This window comes from Barbatula barbatula (assembly GCF_947034865.1).
Source record: "Barbatula barbatula genome assembly, chromosome: 11".
NCBI lineage: Eukaryota > Metazoa > Chordata > Actinopteri > Cypriniformes > Nemacheilidae > Barbatula > Barbatula barbatula.
Genome location: NC_136774.1, coordinates 17,356,298 through 17,380,783, shown reverse-complemented (window position 1 = coordinate 17,380,783; position 24,486 = coordinate 17,356,298). Strand labels below are relative to the sequence as shown.

The 24,486-nt window shown below is 38.8% G+C and overlaps 1 protein-coding gene across 3 annotated transcripts in view; it reads left to right on the top strand.

Annotated features, from left to right (window-relative positions):
* nfic (nuclear factor I/C) overlaps nucleotides 1-24,486 on the top strand; it is an 86,289-nt gene that overhangs the window by 44,635 nt on the left and 17,168 nt on the right. For all 3 annotated transcript variants that reach the window (XM_079468070.1, XM_079468069.1, XM_079468071.1), the window contains exons 3-8: nucleotides 15,176-15,247; nucleotides 15,745-15,819; nucleotides 17,802-17,925; nucleotides 20,120-20,244; nucleotides 22,706-22,816; nucleotides 24,236-24,420. In XM_079468070.1, coding sequence (XP_079324196.1) covers nucleotides 15,176-15,247; nucleotides 15,745-15,819; nucleotides 17,802-17,925; nucleotides 20,120-20,244; nucleotides 22,706-22,816; nucleotides 24,236-24,420 — 692 coding nt within the window. The remainder of the gene's footprint in view (nucleotides 1-15,175; nucleotides 15,248-15,744; nucleotides 15,820-17,801; nucleotides 17,926-20,119; nucleotides 20,245-22,705; nucleotides 22,817-24,235; nucleotides 24,421-24,486) is intronic.

The window sequence follows — 24,486 nt, the reverse complement described above, 5'->3', positions numbered from 1 at the left end:
CTGCTGGGTGACATGGAAGCTGTAATTAGGGCCACATTTCTCCTTCTTTAAAGATCTGTGCTATATGTGTATGTATGTATGTATGTATGTATATATATCAGCACAGACCTTTAAACAGAGAGAGATGTGACCCTGTAATTACTTTTCTATATGTGTGTGTGTGTGTCATATTTGTACTTTTTAAAATCCCAAATGTTAATGTAATTTCAACAGCAGCACAACCTTACTGCATAATAGTTGTCTTATCTGATGCCATCCCTAGGCTGATTTAAACATTTTATTTAGGCTGCTATATTTAACAGCGAGTTCATTTTATTCAGGTGTGAGGGTGGTGGATCAGGAAAGACAGGGGAAAGCAACAGGTAGGTCTAACATTAGGTGGAAGTGTAGAGGGAGCTTGAAACCAACTTGATACCAACAGATTAATTTCTTAATATTATTAATATGGAAAAGGTAGGGGTGTAATGGTTCACAAAATTCAGGGTTCGGTTCGATACGATACACTTGTGTCACGTTTCGGTACGTTTTAGATACGGCAAAAAGAAAGAAATGGCAGAGAAATTTCCATGAATAAATTTTTATATATTTGTGTCCATATACCATATAATTATGGTAGGCTTACAGTAGCTGTCTGATATACTTTTAAAATAAACCTTTATTATTTCAAGCCCATACATGATGATGTCCGGCACACTTTTTTATTTAGGGGGGGGCGCCAAACCTGTTTCTGCATACCCCCTAACACTGAGTAGTTGCGCCCCTGCCCAGGGCACAGTAGGTCTGGAGCACTTTGCTATTTGCAAAATATTAATTGCCTACTCGTTGGGCCCATTGGCTATGAGGCCCAGTTATAAAATTTGTCCTTGGACTATAAGGTGTAGCAATGGACCTTATATTACAGGTCCTCATATAACTAACAATAACAAGTGTGTGTGTGTGTGTGTGTAAAGATTTGATATGCCAGTGATACGTATCTGTGTGAAGCTTCACATTACATCAGAATGAATCATGAATTTTGATTTGTAAAAAAGGGCAAATATTATATATTCTGTCATGTTGCTCTGTGCTTTATAAAAAATAAAAAATCATAATTTCTCAATAAAAGACCTGTATGATTAGATCAGTCAACCCTCGTGTCTGGATATATATCCCTCCTTCCAATCTAAATTCTAATGTTCGAAATAAGAAAAACAACAGGTGTGTATGGGAGGGTCTGCAAACTTTAAAGGATAACTGAACTGACATGCAATTAACATGTCATAGGACTTGTTTTAGGAAAGACTATAAGAAGTTCTTTGTTTATTTTGGCACACACAGTGACGTTCAAGAATTCAGGAAACATACTCAGGATTTATAATACAAACTGCACATTTCACTTCTTCAACATTTTATAGTGCGTCTGAGGTAAAACTAGCTGAATTAAGAGGGTCATCATGTGTTTCAAGCGTGAGGGTCCCATTTACACAGCGATTTGAAGAAGGAGCTTTTCTTCATATAATCCAGATCACATTTTATAAGGATCAGCCAAGAGACCTAATATTATTGGCCTGGAAAGAGAGGGTCGATCTTTCCGCTCTTTTCACTTCCTTTTTTCTCACTTTCGCTTTCAGTCCCATTGCTTATTAATGTGATTGAAGGCAGGAAAATCTCTATGCTAACTATGCTGGGATGCTTAAGCCCACCCTGAAAAATATGGAACATTCTCTATGTCTGTTTATTTGGAATAAAATGGCATGCTGGGGGATTAGGTGGAGAGAGAAAATGCTGGCACCAGCTGTTTCGGAGGTTTGAGTTACACAGCTGCGCTCCTCCGTGACACTACAACCCCCCCCCCACACACACCTCACCCACAAATCTTCGTTCAGCCCTTAGTCTGTTCTAGGTATTTCTACCCCATAAATTTCCCTGAAACATGCATACTAGATAGATAACAGCTCAGATGAGATTTGACTACATGAATAGGAATTGATCGGAATTTGAGTCATATACTACTATTTCCTTTATTGTACTCAACAATCAGAATCATACTATCTGCACTGGGGCTTACGCAAAGGATTGTGGGTAATACTGAACATATTTTCAATGCAAGTTCCGAAAACCCACTAACAGATACAGTTTTTTGTGGAAGGTATAATTAAAATAATTTGTCTATATAATGTGTTTCTATAGGGGCATTGACATCAGACATATTTTGGTGCTGGACCAATGGATCTCAACCTTTTTGACCTCAAGGTCCCCCCTTTTCCACATTAATAACCAATGAAATAATCTAGAACTTGACATAGATAGAAAATGTATGTGTACACTAAGAATTGAACTGAATTTATGTTTCTGTTTATTTGTCTTGTTATAACTATTTTTGTTAACTTATGGCCCACTTCAAAGTTATTTGAGGCCTCCACAATTAGAGAAATAGATGGAAGACAACAAAAAAGAGCAGTATACATGGATCTCAACACACTTTTAATGTGATAATATTTTAAACTTAAAATACTTAAAAATGCAACAGTGAGAGAGTTTGAGGTAGACAAAGAAGTCAGTTTGAACATGTGTTATTTAGGTGTACAGTAGAGTCCCAAAATAATATACTCATCAACCTTGAGTCTTTATGTTGAGTGATTATAAAAAACAATCCTTTTAGAGCAACAGTTCTCTCCGACTGTGCCTCAAAAAATGTCTAGTTAATAAGTTCATATTTTGTCCTCACAAGAACTGCTCACTAAAAGTCGTAGTACTGACATGTACACTGGCCTTTTCTCACTGAGTGCTCCGGGTTCATACTTTCGCTCTTGCCTTTCATCTGTCTCTCTCTTTCTTTGTTTCATTGTTTCTCTTTGTTTTTGCCAGAGCATAAAAAAGATCACAATGTGAGGAAATGCCAGATACTGTAAATTGTCGAGTGAAAAAGTGACCAAACTTATGTGATGAGAACTTACAGACCCAAATGAATCAAAATGTGACTTTTAGTCTATATCGGGCCAAAATATTTCACGATGACAATATTATTGTGACATGTACTGAAATAAAAAGTCAGTTTAATTCATCTTTTATTTTGTGATTTCCCAATCATATTGAGTTGATTAATCTAATATTAAGTATGTAACCTTAGTGGCTCTTGAGGCAAAATTTCACATGTCACATTAACATTTAAGCATTTGACCAAATGCTTGTAAATCACTAACTTCTATTGAAGTGTCAACCAGGCACTGGCTCTGAATTATGTATGATTTTATCATATGTGTATTATTAACACAATATTGATAATCAGATATATTAATAATACAGTTATTGTCAATTCAGTTGTTCAGTCTGACGTCACGCACCACCATATATAGAAGGTCATAAACTGTTCCAAACGCTCAATAAGATGCTATAGGCAAATGACGAAAAATGCTAATATAGGGTTGGAAAACCACAATCCTAAACTTTATCTTCGTAACGTAATCCCACATGGCCAGTCAATTATACATTTTTCATAATTTATTCAAATATTGATGTCGGAGATTCCGTAAGCGTGGAGACTGTAGTGTATACTGTGAGTTAATAAATGCTCCGCTTAAATATGCAATGAAGTAAACAGTGCTCATTTACAGCCGTTTAAGCTGTAGCCCTGCTTGAAATAAATAGATGCTTGGACCTGGAAACGGTATTCCTTACATCACCACTTACCAACCGAAAACAGGAATGAAATGAAATGTTGACCAAATTAACTTTTCATGAGGACTTACAAGCCCAAAACAAGTACAGCCAATTGTCGGCCATTTTAGTTTTTTTCTTTCTGCACTGTACTTTCTGTGCATTGCAAATTATTGTTTCTTAGTGAGTATATGTGTTTGCCATAGCCGAGAATACCTGCAAGCACTCAGAGCCAGACACATGCATGCATGAGACCAGAGATTGAGTTTCTTGGCTGCCTCATGCTGTCTGTCTCTCTAATATTGATCAGGGTTTTCCATACTATTTATAACACAGCATGCAGCCGCCCAGGTCCCTGCAGCACTCTGTAGGAGCAGCTCATTGGACCTGCTGGGGCTCAGCTCTCCGCCATAATGTCTGTTATTTCTGCACATTACTCAGATTGATGGAGGGACACATTGAAAGATGCTCTGTGGTGATCTGTGGAAATTCGGGCTGAAATGTTCCACAGACACAATGTGCTTGATTTACAGTTTAAGCTAATTGCGACTTTGTGGCTTGTGTTAAGTCACTTCTGACATCTGGTTAAGACGTTAGCCATGATTTGACTTTGAGTCTCATCGTCTTTATTGCATGCAATTATCTGTCGTTTGTGTAATTCGTTCATATAGACGTTGTGCTAATGTGTGTCCTAAAGTAAATACCCAACCCTGTTTTAGGAGTTTAGAAAACGGTAGTTTGCTTGAACGTTCACAATTTGTGTATTTAATTTTATCGACTCCTGCTTTTGAAGCTTTCCAAGATCTATAATTCTTTTCATCAAATGCAGCGTTTGCTTGGACAACATTCAGGAAACTGCTAAAGTAGGTTAATGTGGCTTTGAGGAGAAATAAAAAATAGAGTTAGAGACTGAGGGGGGGTTGAAGAGCAGATATTGCTCTTTTTATAACGAGTGGTCCAGATGGCTTGAGGTTAATGTTAATGTTTGCCACATTGCTGCATTGTAGCAGAAAGCATATCATAAAAATCCAAGAGAGGGAGTGAGGCAAAATCGATGGCAGGGAGAGCGAGGGAAAGTGAGCTTGCTGAAGGAGGAGCACAGACGGCCTGCACTGAGAAAAAGGGCATCTGAGGACAGCAGTGCTACGTCGCTGTTTGTAATATCTGTGCTGCGTGCTCTTCCTGTCTTACACACTTTCTCCAGTTAAATAGGACAGTGTCATATTCAACACATAAATGCATATTCTCTCTATGTATGTTTACAATCACTATAGAGTATACAGAGGTCGAGCTTTTGATGTATTACCGCCATATGTTGAGGAGAGGATTTTATGAGATCGAATCTGTGCCACATACGGTTGGGTGTCACGTTCACAACGTCTGCGAAGTTGCAGATTCAGTCACGTTGTCAGACTGGGTAGCGCGAATACGGTTTGGTTTAAATGGAAATGTTTCAAGTAAATCAGATAGAAGATCGGTTGCAACGTGCAGCCGGTGTAATCAGAGTAAAAACAGAGTGCAGTAGTAATGCTCTGTCTGGACTGATAATCGACCCGCCTGCGGAGAAGTGACGTGCACCGAGTGAGCGAGAACAGAAAAAGTGAGGAAAGATAACCGTTACGCTTTAGATTCGTGACTGGGCCCGTTTACTCTAATGCCTCGTTTTTTTATTGTTTACATTATGTAAACATGTGCTAGATGGATTTCTTTCAAACGTTGCAGCTACGTTGCATCAGGCTGTGATATGCGAAATTATTGTAACGTTGAAGGTAGCACATCACTTTTTTTATTGGATGACGTTAGTTAACCTAATAGTTTTATTTGATTTTGAGATTTGAGCATTTAACACAGTTACATTTCAGTGCAAACCGAAGTGTTACGTCTTTCAAACGTTGCATCTATGTTGCATTCGTTTTTTTGCACTTCAAGCTGTAATATGCAAAAGTATTGTAACATTGAAGGAAGTTACATTTTTGACTGAATGACGTTAGTTAACCTCCATACAACTTACTCAATTATTTTTGTCACTTTGCTTTGAAAAAGCAAAACGGTTAAGATGAATCACAACATGTCAGGGCTCGGACTACACAGCCGCCAGTGAAGGTTTTCCAGGCATTCTGAATGAGGAAAGCCCTCATCAGGCCTGGACAGAGAGCCTGTTGCACGCAGCCAAGCCGCACTGAAGACTGCCACGTGACGGCGGGAGGATCCAGCAGCCCGAGGCAGAGAGCGACAGAAACGGCCAGTGTGTATCTGTGTTTCAGACAGGGAACACAGCCGCTTCTCCACCACAATGCAAACCACCAAGGGTGGTTTGCACCCTCAGACACCCGGCTTGATTTTCTGGTTCCCCTAATTCACATGAAGAACAAACATGACATGACATGTGGCGGAGGCATGAAAAGCTTCTGCGTTTGGCTGCAGCCTTGTGCGCTGACCGAACTGGACAGCTTTATGAGTTTGGTTTTGCAAGATGAAATAAACTCTTTTTAATAGACTTTCATTTTGCTAAATGACTTATTTAGTTGTACATCTGTAATGAAAATAGATTGGTTCAAACAGTATAAACATTTTTAGATTTGTGCATTAAACACAGTGTTGCCTTACAGTGCATTACCTAAGCTAGATAAGTATTGTGATCAATATCAGTCTGTGGAATTGAGAATGGAAATGTCACATGTCTAGGCAGTCTCATCACAAACCTTGCTGTTCACCATCCATCAATATGACACTTGTTCCAACAACGCTGCCCCCTACTGTTGACACATGCCTCTTGCATCCGTACCAATACATTCCCATTTAAAATGTGATCAATCTTATATTTAACATCAAATAAATCCCTGAACAATTAGAATAGTTTCATGTAAATGTATGCAAAAGGCAGGATATCAGCTACTATTGTTGTGGTTCCTAAAGAAGTTCCATTGTTTGTGTTCATTTCAGTGGCTTTGGTTCTGTGGCCGGCCCATTCCGGTAAAGTCTGTTAAAGCAGGGCGGGAACCGGAGACCCGGGTGTCAGATCATAGGCGATTGCTGCCTCTCAGACCTCAGTGGAGGAACTTTACTATTTATTATGGATCTCTGACCACATACGCCAGGCATAAGAAACCGCCATTAGAAAAAAAATACTGTGCCGTTAAGAAATGGGGAAGTAACTTAGAGGGTGAGGCCCAACTTTGGCCTTGGAGCCCTCTCCAAACCAAACACCCTCCCTGCGCCCACCCAGACTGCCCTGCTTCCGCTCCTGGAATGGAGATGGAGAGTAAGCCGGGCGATGTGCCCTGAGAGATGCCCGGATGCCATGACCTTCTCTAGCCTCCTGTCTCGTTTGCTCTGACGGCCAATTAGAGATGTCAGTGAATGTTTTGATGGAAACCCAAGCTAAGTCTTTTCTCAATTCCGTCCCCATAATCATGGAAATATTGGACAGCGGCGGCAAGGCTTGTTAGCCGGTGAAGGCTTTCCCACACACACCATAGACGTAAATTACACGTATTGAAATAGTTGCAATGCTGATTTTCGTAGCGTCTGCTTATGATATCTTTTTGTATATAGTGTATGCATAATGTACATGCATTTGTATAATGCATGTGCATATAATTTGGGTACATTCCACGTGTGTGCAGAATCATATACCATCATAATAACCCATGCCAGGGGTTGTGCGCTCTGCATGAGTCCTCACAAATGACATGCTATGCTCAAATTGCAGGCAGAATGCTTTATAGCTGATCCAAAGGCTATGGTGGGTGGTTCAAGCCATTTTATATAAATATATATTTTAATATGTCTATGAAACTCATCCAAAAATAACTTGAAAGGAATACGCCATTCACATCTGGTTTTTATATTGTGGCTTGCGGAAAAGCAGAAAAAATAGGAGCTTTATAATTCTTCGCTCACAATGCGAGTGAAGCCCCAGAGTGCCCTCTTCAACTTCAGCCTCAATCTCTATTGTTGTTGAATGACTCTCTGGGCCACAGTAAAGGACCTCCTGAGCTGGTAGGCACTTTACCAGTCCAAAAATCTTCTTGTTGTCTTTCAAATGTACTGTATAGCACCGTTACACCTGTGTGTAAATCGGAAGTCAATCGGGTCCAATGTTGCTTGATTACCTGAATTCTTTAAAATGTCTTCTTTTGTCTTTTGCAAAAATAAAATCAAACAGGTTTGGAATTACATGCCGGTTATTAAATGATAAAAAAGACATCTTAACACAGACTTAATGATAAAAGAAGCCAGTTTGTGTAGATATTTTCAGAAGTGTAAAATGCTTGGTTGAGCCAGTATTGTTCACTGATGAGAGAAACGAGATGATTATAATGTAGTTATCTCATAAGTGTGTAGTCAGTTCAATGGGTATATGGTGAATTGACGTGTAAATGTTTTTCATAAAAAACAATTTGCCTTGTCATGTGTTTGGAATAGCGCTGCATACACATATCCTTTGTTTATGGTTAAGATATACTGTCTGTGGGGTTGTCTTTGTCTTAAGAACATTTGTAAACTATTAGCTTACAATTCTTACAGCTTTTTAAAAAGATGAGCTGTTTAAAGTTTGAAAACTGTATGTAACTGGAATCACCAAAACTCTTTTGCAAAAATAATGTTTTCAAACAGGTTTCCTTTTTGAGTTTTTGAGTTAGACACTTGACTTCAGGATTTATATGATCCATAGGTGTGTGTGTGTGTGTGTGTGTGTGTGTGTGTGTGTGTCCTACAGTGTGACTCTTGGCCTCCCCTGTCTTCCAGCAGCTGGCTGTGATTTGTCTAGGCGTTCAGATTGAGCAAATAGGTGCTGGGTGTGTTATTACTGTCAGACTCACCCCAAAATGCCCCTCTGCCACAGGAAGCTGCAATCTAGTAGAAAAGTTCAGATTGACCAATTATACCCCACCTACTATTTTCCTCTCAGCATCACTCACCCACTCCTTCCTCAGAGACCCCCCCCCCCAGTAGTTTGGATGAGAAGGTAAAGACTGTCATTTGGCTTTTGCAGCTGTTGGAATTTGGACATGGTTTTTACATTATTGTCAGGTAATATTACAATATTTAAAAGTTATATCATGTTTAATATTATTATATCATTTTTAAAAATGTGTTTGTTTTTAAAGTTTTGTTTGTCTTTTAACAAAATAATGAATAAAAAATTCATTTAAAAATTGAAATTATGATTTATTCGACTCTCTCGGACTCTCATATTACCTCCAGCTCGCTGGACCACATAAAAGCAAAAGCTTCCTTCACTAAACGACAGCTTTGCTGCATCGACCCTGTTCCCCTTACCTCAGCAACTTCACAGAAAGATTTAAGAGTAGATGTTCTCGCTCTCTTTTATCTCTCTCTTTCACTCACGTACGCTCTTTTCTGAAGTGCTGTATGTTTTTCCCCCCTTTCCCATCAGGTGTTTGATCTCTGAAATGAAGGAGCGAGGAAGCATTTGTTGACACCTGATGATCTTAAAAAAGCCTGCTGCAGTACTGCTCATATCGCTTAACCTGGCTCTTTCCCATTTTTAAGGGTCTGCATTGAATTTAGCAGAAACACTGATGTTCATGAGATATTAAGATTACCGGTTAAGCAGTGTATTCATATCCATGAAGGCCCTGGGGCCTGTGCAGTCTGCCAGACTTATAAATGCTCATTGATGCCATATTCATTTTTCTCTACACAATTACTTCATAAATTAAAAAAGCAAAAATGTATTCTGTGTTAATTGACTAAAAAAGTATTTTCATTACAATATAAAACTCACAGTGTGCTAACTGTTTATTCATAAAGTTAAAGATTAAGGGTAAAAATGCCTCTGAAAATCTATTTCCCCCTAATAAAAAAGTTCTGACACGGACGCAGTCTTCTTTACTGCAGATGACTTATTGGGTGGCTGTGACTCTGATGGTCAAGATCAATAACACTTACCAAGATGTCTCATGCACTCAGCAGAGAGAGAGAGAGAGAGAGAGAGAGAGACTGTTTTCTAGTGATTTGCATTTACTGTGTTTTGTCCTCAGCAAATAACAGATCAGCAATGAAATCAGAACGATCTGGAGAGTTGAAGAAAGAGAGAATGAGAAAAAGATAGAAAAGAGATGGAAGTAGGGAAGTGAAGGAAGTAAAGAGAGAGAGAAATGTAGAAAGATATAAAGTGAAAATAACAGAGACTGTATGAGACACGCATTCATTGATTGTTGTGTTGGGTGGTGCTGTGTTGTGACCTGTGATTTATAAAAAGCTGAAATTAATACAGCTCAGCAATCATCGTTGGCGTTGGATCCTCCATTGATTTCCTTAAATTTGAGAGTCAGGAATGTGCAGGATTGCTTAAATTTGGTTAAATGGTTTAAACGCTTTCCAAACATACTTTGGACTATAAAAATGAAAATATTATTTAAATTTTTTCTGATGCCACATTTGAGAAATCGACAACATGAATGAATGGTTTCTTCAATGACCCTACCATTAGAGAAAGGTTTAAGCCACCTGAAATATTACAGTCTATTTAGTTTAATATTTTAGGAGATTTGACTCTCATCTAAACAGTGCCTAGGATTTAATCAGTGAAGCATCTGAGGATCTTAAAAGGGTGCCTGAAGTATTAATGTTAACATTTGCATTGTGAGTAACACAAGGTTAACAAGGGCTGCTCGCGCTCTATTACATATGAAATTCCACAGTTGTAGTGTAAAGGAACAGCTCATAATTGCTTCAGTATTTCGGCAGCTGAATGACCTCCAGCCAACTGTCTCATTGTCTCTGGATGCAACGCTCTCCTCCAGGGAATAACCTCTCAGAGTGATGGAGAACACTGGGGTGTGGTAGAGCAAAGGTTGTTCTCCTCACTCAGTTCAGCTGTGTTTGATGATATTGGATGGGTACTCTCGCTCTTACTTGTTATCTACCTTTATAAAATTATTTATCATGAGCAATCTAAGGGACATGTGTTTTTCTTTAATGCATATTGCAAATTGTATATTCTAAAAAAAATTATCAGATGACAATATTTGATTCTGTAACTAGTGCAGTATTTATACGGAACAAAAACAATGAAGATTTCCATTTCGCTGACAGCAACAATTTATAGCAAGCAACTTAATTTAGTGTATCATATCTTAAACAGCAACATTTGACTAAGAGAGAGAAAGAGAGAAAGACAAGAAAAATAATAGCCACGGTTTCCTCAGTTGTGAAACTGCGAATGCAATATAATGTTCAATAAACCCTCAATGACGTGTTTTATCACTCCGTGCTACTTAGGATTGGGAAAAGTACCTTGTAACTGGAAACATTACACAATTTTGGAAATAGTAACTGAAACAGCATTTTATTTGCTCATCTCTTTTGTGTTTATTTATGAATCGCTGCTGTCGTGCTGAAACCTCGTATCTCCATATTTTGTGATTACATTTTTTTTGCCGTACAGTAAATCATTATCATTGGTCACCCTTTATGTTTGTATCTGAGTTTTGCAAATATCTAACCAATGAAAACGTATTGAAGAGTGCTTGTCAACTTTGTATTTAATAATTTAAAAAGTACAGTGTTTTTTCAATTTCCTGAAAAACAGCGAATTTGAACATTTGAGGTTCCTATGAATAAATAATATTATCTAGTTATCAAGGGAAGGGTTTTATTTTTAACTTTATTTTGAACCGAGTTAGTGTACCATCAGTGTGTTTCTAGAGAAAGGTTTAACCGGTGTTGTGAACTCAATCTGCAGGCTGCACTTATTTTCTAAAAGCTCAAAATAGTAAAACTTCACTCACTTTTCCTGCCACAGTCTAACCGTGTAATAGCTCATGTTGTTATTTAGCCGTTAGTCACTTTAATAGCTGAGGTAGTGCATAGGAATGTCTTTCACGTATGTTCATTTCCACAACTTAAACATCCACTCATTCTGTGACTTTCTGTCTCAGCCCACTCCAACTTTTGCGAATCCTCAGAGTGTCTGCCAGCCATTTGGCAGCGGCCATTTAGTCGGGTCTCTTTCTAACTCTTTACTGCCCCGCACAGAGTTGGCACATGGGCAGGCTGGCAGTCTTTAGTAGGGTTACATAGGCTTACTGTTCTTGCTTCAGAGAAGGAGGGAGGGATAGAGAGAGTGTGAGAGATACAGACAGCAGAAAGAGAAATCTAAAATGGCTGCCAACGGCAAACTCCTCTGTGCTCGTGAAATGTCTGCCAAAACAGAAAAAAAACTTAAATGGCTGTCGATGAATGATTCCTGGCTAGAATTGTAGCTCGCTTAAAACGAAATAGCAACAACTTTCTGCAGAAGTAACCTCACTTTTATTGCTGTTTCAGTATGGAAAGCACATACTGTACAAGGACAAAAAGTTCTTAAGCTGTGGGCCATTAAATTGTCAAGATGCTAAAGATATTACAGAAAGCAGAGGTCAGAGTACAGCGGCAAAAATTATCTGTTGAGGAAGAAATAGCGATGGGTTAGAAAATAATTTGTGGGTTGTTATTCGACTAGACTAGCACGTGTCAGGATTACATTTAGGCTAAAGGTTGTAGTCTTTTCCTCTAATGGCTTTGATGTCATGTCGTTGGTTGACTTTGCTACCGAAAGGTTTTAAAATAGAAGTTCACAAAATGGCAAACGTTTAAACGAGGCAAAATGGACGTTATTCAGTACTATTGCATCATGTTTCCCATCTGCGTTTTGTTGTTAGGTTTATGAGAAGATGAAATATGGATCTCTCGATTAGGTTCAGCAGCACTTATTGATGTTTTTGTGCCCTCCGTTTCACTGGCCCTTTTTGACACGGGCCATTTTAAGATGTGTCGGAGGTGCTCTGTGCCAATTCTCCCTCAAACTGACACTTTTATTTTTCCTTCCCTCCGATTCTCCCTGCCAGGGATTGGGTTTGAGGGCTGCTTGCCTACAAACGGCTTCAGATTTTGGCAGGAGCGTACCGAAGACAGTTATGGAATAGGAAAGCTGAGTGAGAGAGAACTGGAGCGGGTCCCTGTGTGCGTCTGGCAGCGCTAATCATCCTGGCCTGCACAGAATCGCTGCGATGACAGACGTGTTTGTTTATGTTGTTGTATTGGGTTATTTTATTATTTTTAATTTGTTGTGATTTTAAGCATTGCTCCTCTCCTCTGGAACAAACTCCATCTTGTAGCGTCCATCTGTCTCTCGCTGTTGCAAGCCTATCCAATTTTTCATAATCAAAACACAAAGTTATATGGCACAGATCCAACTGGCTCCTTTGAAATGTCATTCAACATAAACAGATTTGTAGGTTTATAAAATGATTTTTCCCAAAGCATGTGTATTTTACTTCTGAAAACATAAGTACACTCTTGTGTGCACATATATTTGAAGCATACTCGTCGTCATTATCCCAGCGGGCAGATGGAAGTCTAGGTTGCATATTGTACTTCCAAACTAAAAAGTCTGGCTTATGTCTGCATGAAAATCAATTCTCATTTGATGCTGGTAAATCAGAATAGCCACGCTAAACCTGGTTCTCATGTTAGTTTCTTTATTCATTCAGTTATATTTTATATCATATCAACTTTGTTTCTTTTAATATTTTACACACATTTCAGAAGACACATGTGAGATAACCATGGTCTGTTTGATTTCCAAGCAAAACAGAAGAGTTAAGGAAAATAGAAGAAACAATTAAGATATTAAAGAGATCTTTACACTTTCTTCTTTCTCATGCCTGTGGGACAGGATCTTTATGCTAAACCTGGTTGGCCAAACCTTAACAGTTGTTAAAGGGATAGGCTTACTCCACCCAAAAAGTCTGTCATGAATTACTCGCCCTGTAGTTGTTCTAAATCTGTTTACATTTCTTTGTTCAGTTTAACACAAAAAATATATTTGGAAGAATGTTAGCAACTGACATTTCCGGGGTATCATTGACTACCATTTCTAGAAAAAATGCAAATAGTAGGCTAGTCAAAGGTTCCACAGAACTGTTTGCTTTCCTAACATTTGTCCTGCTATATGGCAGTCAATAGAACTGTCAGCTGCTAACAGTTGATATATCTTCCAAATATAGTTCTATTTGTTCAACAGAAGAACATTTAGGGGTGAATAATTCATGACAGAATTTTCGGTTAGAGTATCCCTTTAAGATGCCTGCTAAGGCCACAGGCATCACATACAAAACAATATGAGCCAGTGAGCCGGCACCTTACAGAAAAATAAATAACTAAATATGAATATATATCCATGCATAACAGTTGTTTGTAGTTGACGTCCGAATCCTTCAGACCACAATTCAGACTTGTGCAGCCGTTTGGACTCTCCACAGCTTTGAACTGGCAGGGGCGTGGGGCCCATCTGATAAGGAGGACTTGTATTTATTTATCCAGCGCAAGCTTTTCTTTGAACGCCTGCCAGAGTCCTTGTGTTAACCCGACCATTCTTTCATTCCACATCCAGAAAATCCTCTGCCACTTCTTGACTCAAGTTTGATATGTTTATCTGTGTTTCTCTCTCACATCCGCACTGCAAAGAGCCGGAACGCAGACAAACGGGAAGGTTTTTAATGGTTCGGAATAGGTTGTTTTGTCTTTATTGCGTCGCTTCATTGAGTTTACACGTTGGCAATACAATCCCCCTGCACTGCCAATGAAGAGGGTTCAACAAGATTACTCTCGTCATTGCCAAACAAGTTGAAAAGAATATTTGAATGGCTTTGGACCACTTTGATATACGGTGTGTTTCTCATTTACAAGGCTAATGAGACATTTGGCAAGGCTTTGCCCGGGTATCAGAATGCACGTGGTTGTATCAGTAACCTAAGAGTGATAATTATAAGACATACAGAGTATTCTCTTTCTCTCTGCTGTTTATACAGAAATGTGTTCTTATGTCAGATTACGACAGCTATCGCTGAAATGATCAACCACATGTCAGTTTTTTTTTGTTGATAAAAGCTGCCTCATGAGAAACTCAGGCTCTCGGATAAACGTTGTATTTTTTTGCTTTCAACTGTATATAATATCTATATATTGGTGCTGGAAGTGAATCTACTGTACTCGACAGTGCTCACACAAATTTTAAATATAAAATTATTAAAATTATGGATATTTTTGGCTGCATCATTGAATATATTGTTAAATGGCAAGCTTTGATTTTGCCCTAATGCAACTTTTTGTTAAATGTCTAGTTATCCATATAGGACGTCTTTTTAATTCAATTTGAAAGAAGCACCTTTCTATAGACTTCTGTTTCTGTGTTGTTCAAATCATTTTTAATATGCAAAATAACTATAAAAAATAAATGAACTGCAAAATAACAGTGTTCAACATTTAATCCAAATAGCAACACGTTAACCTTCATAGCACTATTTATTGTATAAATAAATTATATCATTTATATTTAATGATCAGAATTAAATAATACAATTAAATCATAATAAACCATGTGATAACTGATTTGAACAGTCAGTTACCACTTCATTTTGTTTAGCGTTCCAAACCAGAGCATTGACCTGAACTCTTCTGTATCTATTGTGAGAATCTGCTGAGTAGGGACTTATCGCTCTCTCTCTCTCTCTCTCTCTCTCAGAAGCTGAACAGAGCAGCAGTCCTCGCACAGGCATCGGTTCAGACCAGGAGGACAGTCGAGCGGCCACCATGGGTAAGAGAGCACACACATATGCAAATACACTTGCAAGAATGCAAGAATACCTGCACCAAACATGCATGGACTATACGTGTGTGGCTGCAGCGTTTGTACAGTGCGGTGCAGTCCTATAAACGCTCTCTTGCACTATACAAACATCCTGTTTACTCAATTCAACCTACATATATACGGCTTCGCAAACCCACACCCACACACACAAAGTTTTACCCATGATACTCTGCTGTTATGTTTTTGATGTGCGATGGCTTCGATAAACATAAAAGCAAGTGAGAATAATTTTAAACATCCAAAGCTTTCTGTTGTCCGTAACTCACAAACCCCTATGTGCTGGCAAAAACACTTACATTGATTCGTTTAACAGACACTTTAATCCAAAGTGACTTCGAAATGGAAAGTTAATTGAGTCTTTGTGTGTATGACACGGGGTTGACATCCGCGTGCTAAAAAGCACAGATCCATCATTTATTCCATGTTTTCTTTTGTTTTAACAGATGCTCCAGAGTTTCAAGAGAGCTTTTTGACTTCGGGGGTCTTCAGTGTAACAGAACTGGTGCAAGTATCAAGAAGTGAGATCATTTGTTTTAATACAATTACAAAAAGTGCCTCTGGGATCTATTTGTGTATAATTGATCTAACCTGTCTAGCTATTAAATGACTTATGAGTGGTTACACAACAATACTAGCTAAGAAGTCAAAGAAATATCTGATTGGTTGCCAATTGCAATTTGTGTATTTCTGTTGTAGAAATCATACAATTGGCTAAATAAATAGGCAACATTTTTGGGTGAACTGTCCCTTTAAACTGTGATTTATGCTGTAGACGCATAATTCAGAAACCAATGATGTTAGATTTCATTTCTGATTTAAGCGTGTTGTTGTAACACACTGTTATCTCGACTAACACGTTTGGAGGTTTCTATATTTCCCAATTAAAGAACATCTGAGGTCTACTTGCACAACTGGAAAATGCTGCCGGGGGTGTAATGAATACGGCCGCCAAGTGCACTGACTTGCTTTAAAAAGTTTGGTTTGCACACAGCTGCCGTAAACAGCGAATTCATTTTACTGGCCCACATAAGCCTGTTGGTTTCGATCTCGTCCCAAATAATTGAACATGATCTTAATCTGCCGAGATATGGAGCCCTTAAGAAAAGAGACTTTTCAATTACTAGAGACAGTAGCTCAGCTGTTAGTAGCTCCAGTATTGAGATGTTTTCTCCAGCAACTGATGGTGTGGTGTTACCCTTGCTGATGTAGATATGACCGAATCAAATTAAAGACTTTAACTACTAGAGAAAGCATCTGTGAGGGTCACGACTCTGAAATGGAGTACACTACAGAAATAAATACAGTTGAACATCAACTTCAGATCATTATCATTTGAAAACCTACCTCCATCCACGTCAATTTGTATTTTTCTCAGCATGCATTTGAAGGTATTTATTTTAGCCACTCATTTTGTTCGCCCATATATAGCACCTGGGGTTTTCGTCTTTTCTCTCAACACTCCCGACTCTCGTTTCCCCACAAGGCCTCGCCTGTGTGTTTCACATAACTGTCAATTTCACAGCTGCTTCATGTCGAGCCTGACCGTTCCTCATTAGAAGAGAAAGAATCCCGCCAATCCATCCGACATAATTGATTGCATTCAGCTGAAATTATTTTCTTTTCCCAGCAGACTTCCTGTTGACTGGTAATCAGATAAGGGCCCGTGTTAATGAACGGGAGCCTGGGCGGCCCTCGCACCTGTGTTTAATCACTGCGCTTTTACTTTCTACAAACACGTTGATGGATTGCGAATAAAATATGATGGTAAAGGCATTCATAAATCAACTGTCAGCTGCCCGAGACAAATATCTTATACTTTGCGTCGAGTTCTACGGTGTAGCAGCTGAGGCGATGCATCTGTGTGACACAAAAACTAAATGCTGTGGTTTCATGCTTATCGTCAGTGGTTCACCGAAGAGACTTGGACGCCAAGTTTTTTTTGATGTTCTCATTCTGTGGACCCTTTTGGGTTTGGGTTGACAAATATAATGTGTTTATTTGTCTAATATGATGTTGTGTAATCATTATGCATATGTCCTAAGAGACCAGTGCGTTTTGTCTAAACAACAAACTGTTCCTTGACCCACTTTTCAGAGTAATTAAACCAGATGATGAAAATATAAGCCTCGGAGTGCATTTGTTATCATTTTATCAGCATTTACAAATCAAATGTACCAGAAAACTTCTACACAATTCCTAGTATCACTGCTGTCCTTCTGAAACCTCATATCTACATATTTTGTATATATAATATACAATAACATAAATTATTATTATTTATCACCCTTTGTGTGTCTCTGGATTTTGCAAATATCTGACCTGTAAAAAAAATATGAAAAAGTTAACAACAAAACAGTATTCAATATCAATTAAAAATAACCATTTACTGAAAAACAGCCAAGGTTTTGGAAGGACAGCGACAAATTATGTTTTAGAGGAGTGAAAATAACACTTTCTGTTGAATGTTGTGTTTATTATGATTCTGTGTATGTGCACGCAGTACCGGTGGTGACAGGCGCAGGGCCCAACTTTTCCCTTGGAGAGCTGCAGGGGCATCTTGCTTACGATCTGAACCCATCAGGTGTGGGAATGAGGAGGACCCTACCCAGCACCTCCTCCAGCGGGTCAGTACACACATGCTTCCTGTACACAACTTCACACGCACACACAACAACATCTGTCTGCAGATTGCATGACCCCTCTTGTGAAAACCACTTTATCCTTAAGCTATTGATGAATCCAACCTGCCTATGTGGTTTGCAAAAGAACAAGAAAATGAAACAACATCTGTTTATTGCCATGCAGAATTCTCTCACATTAGGAGAAAGCTGACCCTTCTTTGATGAGATCTCGAACTCTGATTTGGTCCAGAGGTTTTGTCTGATCTTAATCAGTGAGCAAACATCTTTACGAGATAGCTTCAGCATTGTGTGTTGTCACATTTCTGCCACAGTGAAAGGATCTCTGTGTTCTTTTAATGTTGATATAACTTTCACTTGTTCTGCCAACAGGGTCATAATTTAACTAGGGTTTGGAGGCAAAAATCACACACACTGATAGGTCACAATTGTAGCCTTCGTGGTTAGTGAAGCTTTTATAAAACTATTTATTTATTTTCAAAAGTGTGCTGTACTTAAAGGTGCAGTACATGAAATTTAGCGGCATCAAGCGGTGAGGTTGCGAATTGCAACCAACGGCTCACTCCACCCCTTCCCTTTGAAGCACTAGGACTTAGATGTCATCAAGTTTTTGCTTCTTCACCGAAGAAGACAACATATTTACAAAACGTGCTCTGTAGAGCACTTTGTCTGTTTAGGGCTACTGTAGAAACAACATGGCGAATTTCATGCAAGGGGACCCGTGGTGTATGTAGATAGAAATAGCTCATTCTAAGGTAATTAAAACATAACACTTCATAATGTAAGGTCTTTATACACCTCTGAAGACATATTTATATATATTATATTACATTTCTGTCAATAGATCCTCCAAAAAATTATACATTGGACCTTTAATTGACATGACTTTTGACAGCACCATGATATGCACTTTAGTATTGCATTTTTAAACGGATTGTTGTGTTTTTAGGACACTATGTTCAGCTAAATAGAAATAGTGATTTTTCTAGATTATGTCCTACAGTATGTATACGTCCCCTCAAAACACACATCTCATCGGGCGGTCAGGTGGTCCTGAAAACTGTAAAGAAGAAACTAAATTAAAAACAATGAACATGATGTAAACATTAAATTGCCGTGACAGTCAACAGCTGTTTAATCTAACACGGAGGATGATACAGTTATTAAAAACAGATTTTTGCGGATTGTTTTGTGTGTTCTGATATCAAGTGCATTATTCACAGCTACTTTGGTATTTGATGTTGTTATATTTTTATGAGTAACAGCCATAAATATTTGGATTGAGAACTTAAAGTAGGCCTATTTGACATCAATAGATCACACGTGTGTGGTTTTATATGGTAACAATGCTCTCATAAAGGCGCATGTTAAAATCAATTGCAGGAGGCAAACATTGAACTACCAAAAATCTATAACTTATCTATAAAACTTATAGAAACTGAGGCCATGGTTTAGATGTTTAGTCTCCAGCTGATGTTTTTGAGTTTGGTGGTCTTACTCTTTGATTGGAACAGCCTGCAGCGGTTGCTGATTGGTCCAAACCAGAATCGTTTTTTGGCCTACTTATGCAAACCTTGGAGCGAAATGAGGATGCAGAGGATTTTAGGGTTCTTAGCCGTGACTTTGAGACGTTCATATGTGCCTGTCAGTGTCTCACCATGATAAATGTTGGCTGTTAACAGCTGTATTGGCTGCATTAGACAGAGGCAGCCAGAGGCCTTTTGATGCTTGATAATAAAATTGGTCAAGGGTGCATCAAGGCAAAAAAAACACCTCAGGCAAGCAAAAGGCAGAATAAAAACATCACCAAATTACATCCTTACATGCACCTGACAATAATAAGCGAGTGTGGAATAAAGCGCCTTGCTCAGGTTTGCTGCTCATTTGAGGGCATTTCATTTGATTTATTAGTATTATGTGGTGAGCCAAAGCCTCAGTCTTGATTGATTGCTCTTATTTTCCATTAAACACACTGCAAATCTGAAACCAAAGGTGAATGTTGGCAGTTTGCTTGCAGTAGTGGAGCGTCTGGGAAAACCGAGCTGAGGGACGTCCAGACGTTTAAGAAGGATGTATGTCTGTAACGCATGAAGAATTATGTTAAATGCTTGAAAAGGTTTGGACTACAGGTTACTTTTTTCTCCATAATTTATGCTCTCTCTCTATCCATCTCACACAGAAGTAAGAGACACAAGTCGGGATCCATGGAGGACGATATAGACACCAGCCCAGGGGGCGAGTACTACACCTCACCCAACTCCCCCGCCAGCAGTTCACGTAACTGGCAAGAGGAGATGGAAGGAGGTTAGCTTGTGTTCAGTCCTTTAGTAATAGTAAATATATAAAGGGTCAAATAACATCAAATGTGCTTTGATGATTTAATCTTTAGTATTCAGTGTTTTATGTTTAATTGTAAATGTCATTGTTGAGATTCACTATTTACAGTCAACTATAATCGGCGTAAGCCTGATGAAAAAAAGAGAAAAAGCATGCCTCCAAATACAGTACCAAAAAGATAAAGTGTGAGTGTTTGGCATGTGATCTCAACATGTGTCCCGCTACGTGCTATGTAAAATAAAGCAGCTCTTATTAGGCTGCTAATTTGACTTCATGATGTATAATGGAAGTATTTATTATATGTTTCAAATTGATTTATTGAATTCATACCTTTGCCAACCACGTGACAACCTGCAAGTGCTTCTTTTCTCCAGGACCTTATACATGCAAAACATGAACTCTGTCATCATCTCCTTGCTCTAGATTTCAATCTCGACAAACTTAGTCCTCTCTTTTTAAAGTACAGTTAGATGGCAAACAGATCAGGTTTCAGCTCCAGTAAAGGAAGTCTTAAATCGCAGGCTTACAATAGATTTGGATTTCAACTTCCTTAACATAGTGCCATATTCTTCATTAATTCATGAACTCTCGTTTTTGTGAAAGTCTGCAGAAAGCAGTTCTGCTGTCTCCTCTGCACTTTGGAGCAGAATTGCAGCCTTGCATGCCAGTAACTCCTACTGTATATGCTTGGACGATTTTGCGTGCACACTTACTATAGTATATTACCATTATGGGAAGTGTGTCAGTTGAAACTTTCTAAAGCGCTGAGATTGGATCTTACTATGGATGATCTAGAAGTTTTTCCGTGGTGCTAGTTTTCGGCGTTCTAAATACAGTGTTCTTTTTGCTATATACATTGTGTTCCTTTTAAACCTTCCCTGTGTAATGCAAGCACACAGATGTATGCATTATTTACATGTTGTGCTCATGGGAATAACTTGTGTGTCATTGCATACCACAACAATCACACTTTGTTGAAGCGTAACTAATGATTAAAATAGAGAAATCAGTGCTTTTGACAGCTATTTCTTTAAACCATTTAGACAGCTCTTTTTTTATGCTGAACCAGCTAAACTGCACTGAAAGTAGGACAGGCAGTAGATATAGAATCCATACTGTAATCCACTTCTGGATATGTATATGGGGAAAGTTTCTATGAGCAATCTCGGTTTCGAGAGCTTGTGCATGCTCGTGTCATTCGTAAAAGTGCTTGTGTGGTAGTCCACTGCACTGTTTGTGACTAAAATATGCTAAAAGTTAAATGAATTTACATTGACTATAATGTCCTCAAGGAAAAAAAATCATCAAATGAAAATTCATATGTATATATATAAGTGTTAATACGGTTTATTCTTTGAGAAAGAGTGAAGAAGTCTGCAAGTTTGTCCTGATTCCCCTAAGAATCGCGAGATGAGAAAGTTGCTGAGTTGGCATTTCAGGCCTAGCATAGCATCTGGCTTATGTCACACCCATGAATATCTATTAAACCCTCCAGGCATTGCTAAAGATCTCAGGAGATCAGCTTCATCCCTCCCCGCTGATGTATAACCAGCAGAACTCTGTCACTGTATATGAAATGGCAGAACTGATCTCAGATCAGAAACTCAATAGCAGGTTACCAAATGCACAGCCCCCCTGCAGGAGACCGGCCCTGCCCACCTCACTTCCTGTCTAGACGATCCTAACGAGTTTCTAACAGTCGCCCATCAGATCATTCTGCCTTTTTAGGTACATATAGTTTAAGATTTGGTGAGCACTTGGTTATAAAGACTGGCCCCACGGGACATCCCGTTCTCAGCAAAAACTGTAGATATTTCATTTGAGGGCAGATCGTGTGAGCGAAACCGTACTGTTTGTGATCTGTATCCTGAAATGACAGCGCGCCAACCGCGAGCAGTATTAAAACATTGATGGAAAGATGACTGCATATTCTCCCTTTGAAAACAAAGCAATTACTGGAAACTTAAGACATATATGATTCACTTGTTGGGAAAATTTGTAAAGGGAGGAAGCTAAATGCAGCAGTGTTCTCGAAAATCCATATGGAGACTATATCATTGGGTTGACCTTAAATAACCGGGACGTATCGTCGGCTATAAACATACTTTCCCATAATCCCACCGGTCTGGATGCAACAAGAGAAGAGAGTCCAACACACACTCTATAATGCACTGCAGCAATGGAAAAATTCCGTTTCGCATAGTGTGCCACCCGGCGGTCAGCTGTAGTATCTGCAGGCAGATTAACTGACCTGACAGGGACGAGAATGACCACGCATGCATTGCTCATTAAATAGCTGACTAAGCTTTTGACTCCGAAAAGTTTGTCCTTCCGCAGAACAATGGCGCTGAATGTGCAGAATTCTGTATTGGCAAAGTGAGCTCTCTTTCCCTCTATCTACCTCTATTTTTCTTTCTCTCTAATTCAGGAATATCCCCCACTGTTAAGAAGACAGAGATGGATAGTCCATCCCCTCAGGAGAGCTCTCCACGTCTCAGCTTTACACAGCATCACAGACCCGTCATCTCAGTGCACAGCGGTGAGGAGACACACATGCATATAGATCTCTGTTCTTTTATCTTGGGCCTAACTACACACACACACGCAGCAGTGTTTTATAAGTAGTAATGGATAGGTTAGGAACCAAAAATACATTGTATAATAATTCATTCTACTGCAATGGTTTACAAGTGTTTGCCCTGGATGGACTGGCCATCCCTCCAGGGTGCTTCCGTGGGATTGGCTCCAGCCACACTTGACCCCAGACAAAAGGGTTTGGATAATAGATGGATGGATATCCTTCAAAGGAAGGAGCACGTCTTGTGTGTGTGTTCCACTAAAAATAACAATTTACTAGATTAGAGCGACATAAGGGTAATTAAATGATGAATTATGGTATTATTTATAGGACTGAGAAGAGAGTCAGGCGGGTGATACCGTCCCTGTTATGTCATTGCTTTTGGGAGACTGAAGAGTGATCTGTCATCCTGCAGAGACTCACAGCTGGCTGGGTTGTGCTCAAACAATTAGCCTGACTGTTCAGATGAATCGGCGGAGCGTGACACCCTTATGCTGCCAGCACAGAGCATTGCGCTGATAGTACCACTGCTGGGCATTGCCACACATACCAACGATGTGATTCTTTAGAAAGTATTTTTGTTGAATGCGACGGGGTGTGACAACTGACAACTTTCTTTAGTTAAAGGGATAGTTTTTCTATCCTTTTTGGGTGAAGTTTCCCTTTAGGATGTCAATTACGCACACAAAAGATTCTCACTTGGTATTAGTATATGAGTAGTTTCGTTTTCCAGTACAGATATAAAAAAAGATCAGGATACATTTACTTAAGATTATATTAATGAAATAATAAACAAAATAATATTAAGGATTTTCTGTTATGGTTAAAACAAGACAAAGATTTATGTTTTCTACTAATACTTTTTCCTCTTAAGTGTTTTGTTCAAGTTTATTTAACTTGCCCCATTGGCAGATATTTTTCTTCTTTTAAGCATAAACTTTAAATTGTCTTTTGTTTTAGAAAACTAGACTCAAAATAATTTTTTTTGCTTAAACAAATTTATTTTTTGCATTGTATTGACGGTTTCATTGTATGTATATGCCTGGCCCGATCTTAACTGTGTTTTGTCAAAATATAACAATTTGTTTATATTTAATTTATGTTTTTATTCATTTTCATTTATATTAATATTTTATTGTCTATTCACCGTATTCAATTACATTAAAACTACTCAACAGTTATTCATTCTTTGCGGGAGTCTAGCGGAAAATAAGTAGCGGAAGTTAAGTTTGTGCCCCACAGCGTTTGTCTATGTTGTTGCTGTTGAAACAGTCTTTATGGCAGGTTAGGCATTGATTGTTTTCCTTAAAACCAACAGCCATAATAAATAAATAATAGTGTTCAATTTATCCGTTTTGATGATATCTTTGTCTCCCTCAGGTATCTCCCGGAGTCCACATCCCTCCTCATCTCTCCACTTTCCTGGCGGCCCTATCCTCCCTCAGACAGCCTCCACCTACTTCCCCCACACAACCATCCGGTACCCCCCGCACCTCAGTTCTCAAGACCCGCTGAAGGACCTGGTCTCTCTGGCCTGTGACCCGTCCAATCAACAGCCCAGCCCGGTAAGATCATCCATCTGATCATTAAGAATACATTTATATGACTTAACCTGTCATCCACACTCTTCT